The following is a 7879-nucleotide window of genomic DNA, read 5'->3' as shown; positions in this document are numbered from 1 at the left end:
GCAGCAGAGGAGTCCAGGCAGCCAATGCTGGCGACTTGTTCCAAAGCAGATGCAGAAAATGGAGAGAAGTCGAGCGACTGGGGAGATGATATTTATTACCTGTGTGCTACAGGCTGAACTATGAATTCTGATAATTCACAAGCTGAAGCCCTAACCCCAGTACCTCTGAAGGTGACTAGATTTGGAGACAATTAAGGTAAAATGATGTCACTCGGGTAGGCCCTAAACCAATGACCGGTGTCCTTATAAGAGATTAGGGTTACATGCCCAGAGGGAAGATGACGTGAGGACATAGGGAGAAAAAGGCCATCTACAAGCCAAGGAAAGAGGCCTCAAAAGGAACCCAACCTGCTGACAATTGGATCTCAGATTTCTAGCCTCCAGAACAAAATAAATAAATATTGTTGAGGCCACCTACTCTGCGGTATTTGCTATGGCAGACCTAGCAAATAAATACACAGTGTAAAAAATATTTTAAGTGAAGAATAAAGCTTCTGAAAAATAAAAGCAAATACTTGATTTATTCTAATTGAAATCAGGGTAATGTATGACAGTAAAGTTCAAGCAAAAGAGCTTTTCTTCAGTGTTCCCCTCGATGGCTTCTGTAATACAGTTGTATTGTCCCTAAAATGAAATACAAGTAATATAAAATGTTAGATGCTTCTATCTTGCATGGCTTTTATAAGAATTTTGTCTTACTAGCAGAAAGCTACTTAATACTTTCTGTTTTCTAGACTAGCCTACGAAATTTTCAAACATTAGAAATATTGATAATTTGAAACAAAATAGGTAAAGAATATGTATTATTAATGTTTATTTTAAAATAGTTAACCAGAAGTGAAATTTACAAAGTTTCATTGCACTTCTAATGCAAATATCTAAAATTGCCCATCATTATTACTCATGGAGGCAGGTACTGAGTTACACACAATGGTCACAATGATGCTTTCACCCAAAGATCATTCATCATATTAACAATGAGCATTTGCATTACTTTTAGCAACATATGTTGAAATTTAAAAAGAGTTTTCTTGGGCTTTCCTTGTGGCACAGTGGTGAAGAACCCACCTGCCAATGCAGGAGATATGGGTTTGATCCCTGGTCCAGGAAGATCCCACATGCCATGGAACAATTAAGCCCGTGTGCCACAACTCCTGAGCCCACAGGTGTCAACTGAAACCCGCTTTAGGGCCCACACTCCACAACGAGAGAAGCCACCGAAATGAGAAGCCTACACACCAGGACTAGACAGCAGCCCCGCTTATTGCAACCAGAGAAAAGCCTGCACAGCAACAAAGACCCGGCGTAACCAAAATTTACTAAAAAACAAATAAAAAGGGTTTCCTTTGGTGTACGTTTTCTATTTTTCCATATTCTACAGGAAGAAGAAATAGCAAAATATACAAAATCAGAAAAAGTTAAAAAAAACCTTGAACGTCTTAATCTTGAATCAGTATTTTTAAAAGTTGTGGACTGCTTTTTTCAAATTCTTAACACATCTGTTACTACAAAAGATTAAAGAAGTACAAAACGACTTGAACAATACCTTAGAAAATCGTATTCCCCTGAAGGAGAATTGTATTGTTGTGTTCACAGTCTCTGCAACCAAAATACAAAAAGTTATTGGCCAACATTAGGTAATTTTGTTTTTTTTTGTAGCATGACATGCATGCAGGAGACGTAAGAGACACAAGTTCAATCCTTGGGTCAGGAAGATCCCCTGGAGGAGGGCATGGCAACTCACTCCAATATTCTTACCTGGAGAATCTCACGGACAAAAAAGCCTGGTGAGCTGCAGTTCATAAGGTTGCAAAGAGTTGGACACGACTGAAACTACTTAGCACACACACACATGTACCTTTTATAATCTTATAAAAGGTATGACATGTACCTTTTATAATTCTACTACTGGCAAAAGTAATCCAAGCAAAATTGTAGAAAAATAACGAATCTTATCCCCTGCCTATGACTCCCCTGTGGCTTCCTCTGCCACCCTGAGCCCCTCTCGGTATCAGCCTGTATCTCATCCCCTAGTGGACACAAACTTGTAAGATCCACTGGTCTCAATAACGAATGAATGATGAACAAGTTAGTGCTAATATGCTTCATCCCACGTTACATTTGTGCATGTTTATTGTTGCTGCGTCTCAGCAGGAAATGATAAAGAAAAACGTTCCTAAAGGTGGAGGAGAGTTTTGGGAGGCAGCCAGGATATCAAAGCTCCTTTCAACCCCACCACTGAGAAGCCTAGGTATGTAGTCACTGTTGAAATGCACAGCCATGGGCCTGGCCCCGCAGAAGCTGTGGGAAACAGTTAGAAATTCAGGGAAAACCCACACTCCATTGACCCAGTCAGAAACAACAAACAAGTGAACTTAAAGGGCAGGGATAGAAAGAAAAATGCTTTGAATCTCTAACAAAAGCAATAGTGACCAAAAATCTTTTTTTAAATTTTTTATTTATTTATTTTTATCTTTGGCTGTGCTGGGTCTTCATTACTGCACAGGCTTTTCTCTAGTTGCAGCAAGTGGGGGCTACTCTCCAGTTGAGGTGCATGGGCTTCTTATTTCAGTGGCTTCTCTTATTATAGAGTATGGGCCCAAGAGCATGCAGGCTTCAGTATTTCACACACACAGGCTTAGTAGTTGTGGCACATGGGTTCTAGAACAAAGGCTCAACAGTTGTGGTACACAGGTTTAGTTGCTCTGAAGCACGTGGGATCTTCTGGGACCAGCGACTGAACCTGTGTCTCCCACCTTGGCAGGCAGATTCTTTACCACTGAGCCATCAGGAAAGCCCCCAAAATCTTTTCTAAAGTAATAAAAATAGCCAAATGCAAACTATAATGATTACTGTTCTCTGAGTTAGCTAAAGACAATCCTTAACAGCAAATGATTGGATAATGTCTGCATCTATACCTTCTTTTTCCCATATAAGGATTTATTTATTTGCTTCTGGGAGTATTCTTCTTAGGGGTGCTCATACATTGAATTCAGTAAAGTGACCATATCTTAATGATCTGAGGATCTTTCATTCAAGATTAAATTGAATTCAAATTTAATAGTTCAACAAATATTTATTGAAAGCCTACTATGCACCAGGGACTCGGGAGACAAGGTTAGTACAATACCATCCTTCCCCTCAAAGAGTTAAAGTCTCCTGGAATACAGACATGCAAATAAACCAATACAAATTCACTGTGTGATGAAAAGATGCAGTAAGGATGAAGGCAGGATAGTATTTTTATGAAGAGTGATGCTTCTGGGGCCTGACCTGCTTGAATTTGAATCCCAGCTCCTCTGCTTACTCAGTATGTGACCTTGGGCAAGTCACTTAACTTGTCTGTGCCTCAGCGAAATGATGATGGATAATAACATCTATTTCATAGGATTACTATGAGGGTGTTGACTGAAAAAAATGCACAACCTATAGTTGAGAACTGTATTTTATACGGTGGACATACTGGGGACTTAAGCCCAGAAGACGGCTTCTCAGGTAGCTCAGAGGGACTGCTCCAAAGAGATAAGGGAGGAGCCAGAATACATAGGAATTCTTGCAAAAAAAAAAAAAAAAAAACACTGCGGTAGTTGGAACATCAAAAGATTCCTATTAAATAAAATCTAGACATCTCAGGTTCATGAATTTAGCACTTTTCTATGTATGGGAAGATGCTCATTGAATCTTTCCTTTGATATGTACCTCAGACATGCCCTAGATCTGAGGGCCAGTATCATGGGCCAGTATCTTGTTTTCTCCATCCTGAATCCCCTGACAGTCTACTTTAGAGGGAAGGGGTGGGAGCAGCTGCAGTGGCTGACAGCTTAATGGCCACAACATCCTCTGTTTACTGATATGGCAGATGACATACTTTGTAGACACGAGCTATAAAAGTTAATACATGTAAGTACTCAGAACAATGTCTCATTAAATGTTATTAACATTCAAATGTTATCTATTATAACATTAAACGTTACTCCTTTCTACAACCCCCATAGCATCTTGTGAATAATAATGATGCTGTTATTAATATTATCAATGATGTTAATATTCTCATTGATGTTAATGTTATTATGACAATTGAACTCACATAAAAGATGGGAAGGTAGGTAGGGAGTATATTCCAGGTGGTTGGAAAAAGAGGAGCAAAGGCAGGAAGGTGAAAATCAATATACTGATAGTTTACAGGTATGCCTGAAAGGGGCTCAGTGTTATAAAAGCAAAGAGGCAGCAGGAGTGTGAAGAAGTAAAATTGAAGAAGTTAGCATGAATTGACTCAGACTCCACAGGAAGAGAATGGTGGTGATAGGGAAACAACCAAGGGTGTGAATTAGTCAGAATTTGTTTAGAGAGTTCAGTCACATGACTGTACAGTAGCTGGATTTGAGGGGACACTAAAAGTCAGGGAGACCAGTCAGAGCCCAGGAGGCAGTGATATCTATGAAGAGACAGGAGGTAAACACCCCTCATGGCCTCCACCTCAGGTAACCTTCCTCATCACGCTCTACCTAGTCATCCTGCTGCTTTCCTTGAGAGCACTTACTGTAAAATGAACCTTATTTCATTTTCATCTTTATCTTCTTTCATGACTTAGTGACCACCTTGTTTCCTCCACTGCTCTACAAACTCCATGAGGACAGGGGCTGTGCTTTGGTCACTTCTGAATTTCCAGCTCTTGGTACTACCTGGCCCCCTGCATACCTGGTTCTAAAACCAGCTACATAATTTGCAAGGCTAAGCACAAAATGAAAATAGGGACCCAGGGACTTCCCTGATGGTCTAGAGGCTAAGACCACTCCCAGTGTAGGGGCCCAGGTTTGATCCCTGGTCAGGGAACTAGATTCCACAGGCCACAACAGACCCAGCACAGCCAAATAAGCAATTAAACATATTTTTAAAAAAGAAAGAAAATGGGAGGGGGAACTTATTCAGAAATCTGGGGAAACATTCATTAAAGATACCAAAATACAAAGTTTTTCCTTTCTTTCACAGTCTCTCTTTCTCTCTCCAGATTTGCCATGATAGTTTTTTAATCTTTTTTTCTTTCAGTTTTACTGAGATGTAATCGACACAGCACAGAAGTATATGGTGTAGAGCATAATAACTTGACTTACACATGGCGCTAAATAATTACCACAGTAATTCATCACCTCATAAAACCAAAAAGAGTTTTTTTTTCCCTTGTGATAAGATCTTTCAGGATCTACTCTCTTAGCAACTTACAAATAAACCACACAGCAGTGCTAACTACAGTTACTGCCGTAGTTTTAATTTGCTATTTAATCTATTCAAAATCAAACAAAATTTTAATTAGCATGAATTTTACCATTCCTCTTTATATTGTATAGTGTCAATTGTAAACACAAATATCAGAGCATTTAACTCCAAGGCAGAATCACTGAAGTTTCACAATTTGTATTTCAAGGCTCATCCCCAGAAGGTGCCTGAAGCAGGTCAGAAGAAACTGTTACAAGCCAGACTCAGAAAATTCAGAAGGAGGTTGAGAAGGTCCTCCAGGCATAGAAGAATCTGAGGCAATGTTCCCTGCACCAGTCGCAAGGTAAGTGTAGAAGTTCGCAGGCACCCAGGGGCTGCTCCAAAATGACGGGAGATGGCGTTGAGGGTAGGTGCAAACTGTGGGCCTGACAGCTGGTTGACAGGATTCCCCTGCTGCTGCCAGACGTCTCATACTCCAGAGGAGGGCAGGGAAGCCAAACCAGGCATTATTCTCCACCACAGGCCTGCAGACCCACACATGACCCTCAAAGGTTTTGCAACCTCCATAAAATACCTCCATAAATTACCTGCTGTGGAGGAGGCTGTCTGGTCCTCATCTAGTCACCCACTAAACACTGTCGTGGTGCGGCCAGTCCAGGTGGGGTGGTCACTGCCATACCCCACCCCAGACACTGCAGGACACTGTGCCTGACCCTGACCCTCCCAGCTCCAGGCCTCCACCAGGGCTAGAGGGTAACATGTGTCCCCAGATGGGACAAGATAGGGGATGCCAGGAAGGGACCAGGGTGCTAACAGGACAGTGAACCGCAGGAAACCAAGAACCTGTCCAGGCTAGGTGGGCACATATACCACTGTCCCATCACACTTTGTATACAAAACACACGCTCAAAGATAAAATGACTAAGAATCTCAAGGCTGCGATCCCAGAATAGTAAAGCCCAAATGTGAAGACCTCCTGAGAATGCGGCCCTGGTTGTGAAGTAAACACTGCCAACTTCGTGAGAGAGAGTGATGGATGGGACTAGAGTCTGAGGAAGAAATCAAGAGTAGCTCCCAAGGGACTTTTCTGATGGTTAAGACCCCATGCTTCCACTGCAGGGGGCACGGGTTTGATCCCTGGTCAGGGGAACTAAGAATCTGCATGCTGCATGGTGCAGTCAAAAAAAAAAGTAACTCCCAAATTTCTATTTGGGATATCTGCCTGAATGTCTACCAGGTCAGGTGGGAAGAAGGAGCTCTAACCTCTTCTGTGGGACAGCCCTCTTTTTCAACTGTTTTTCTTTCCAAGAAAGACATATCTCCCATTCTCCTCTTATAGGGAGTTAGTGTGAAGCCTCTTGAAGAAGCCAAAAGAGAAACAAGGCAGTTAGAGAAAAGGAAGATAGAACCTCAGCTTAGACCCTTCTCTGCTCTTCCCAAAAGGTATCCACGTAGCTCACTAGTGGTCCCGTCCAGGTTTCCCTGCAACTATGCAGCACATAGGACCCAAGCCTCAGATGGTGTTATGGGTTGCAAAGTGTCCCCCCAACAGATATTCAAGTCCAATCCCCCAGTATCTTGAACACAGACTTATTTGGAAGTAGGATCTTTGCAGATGGTCAAGTTAAGATGAGGTAATTAAGGTGGGTCTTAATTGAATATGACTGTGTTCTTATAAAAAGGGGTAATTTGGACATGCAGACTAACATGTATAGAGGGAAGACCACACAAGAAGACACAGGAGAAAGTTGGTCATCTACAAGGCAAGAGTCTCCTCAGGCTGCCTGAGCTAGGAGGGAGGCCTGGAGCAGATCCTTCCTAACCAAGAGCCTTTAGGGGGAGCACAGCCCTGCCAACAGGGTCTCTGACGTCAAGCTTCCAGAGCTGTTAGACCACAATCTGTTGTTCTAAGCCACCCAATTCTTGGTACTTTGTTACAGAAACCCTAGTGAAATCCTGAAAACAGGGCTAACAGACATTAAATTTAAAATGCCTTTGAAATATCCACTTATTTATTCATAAATGTCTTTTTGAAAGAAATGAAGATGTGTGTGTATTTGTGTGTGAGAAGAGGAAAGAGTATGTGTAATTTTTATCTTCACTTGCCCATATTCCTAAGTATCACATCCTAAAAATGTATGACCTTTCTAACAACAAGTCGTTGAGTATGTTCCTTACTCATTTGACTCGCAAATTTTCAAAGGTCTGTCGATAGCATCAGTGCTTCTTAAATCAGAATGTCCTAATCTCTAGGCCCATGTACTTAGCTGTCAAGTGAGTTTCTTTATCTGAAAGTTCCCAAATTACCTTAAGCCCAACATGCCAAACCAGAACCCACTATCTTTCTCTTTAAAAATCTGTCCCTTCCTTTTACACACATCATTTCCAATCATGGCACTTCTATCCATCCAATCCACACCCTGGAGCAGTTCTTGATTGATTTGATGTTTACCTGCCACATCAAATCAGTCAGCAGTCCCACCACTCCTGTCTCCCCAAATACTCTCTGTTGTCTCCTTCTCTTTACTCCCAGGGCCTCCCTCGTGGTCCCTTACACAGCCTCCCAGCTGCATTTCCTTCCATCCAAGTTTCTTACCTCAGCCAAAACCCACCTCCTTCTGAGACAGGTTGGGACCTGGGAACCTTTGCTATAGTATCTACACCT

At 41.8% G+C, this 7879-nt stretch overlaps 1 protein-coding gene across 1 annotated transcript in view; it reads right to left on the bottom strand.

The window, feature by feature from the left end:
• Nucleotides 1-502: 502 nt before the first annotated feature.
• Nucleotides 503-7879, bottom strand: part of LY96 (lymphocyte antigen 96) — a 30334-nt gene continuing 22957 nt past the window's right edge. The window contains exons 4-5 of the mRNA XM_043880074.1: nucleotides 1547-1599; nucleotides 503-624 (exon numbers count right to left, since the gene is read on the bottom strand). Coding sequence (XP_043736009.1) covers nucleotides 526-624; nucleotides 1547-1599 — 152 coding nt within the window. The 3' untranslated portion in view covers nucleotides 503-525. The remainder of the gene's footprint in view (nucleotides 625-1546; nucleotides 1600-7879) is intronic.

The sequence above is a fragment of the Cervus elaphus genome, chromosome 21 (genome assembly GCF_910594005.1).
Source record: "Cervus elaphus chromosome 21, mCerEla1.1, whole genome shotgun sequence".
Classification (NCBI taxonomy): Eukaryota; Metazoa; Chordata; class Mammalia; order Artiodactyla; family Cervidae; genus Cervus; species Cervus elaphus.
This window is presented reverse-complemented; position numbering and strand designations above follow the sequence as displayed.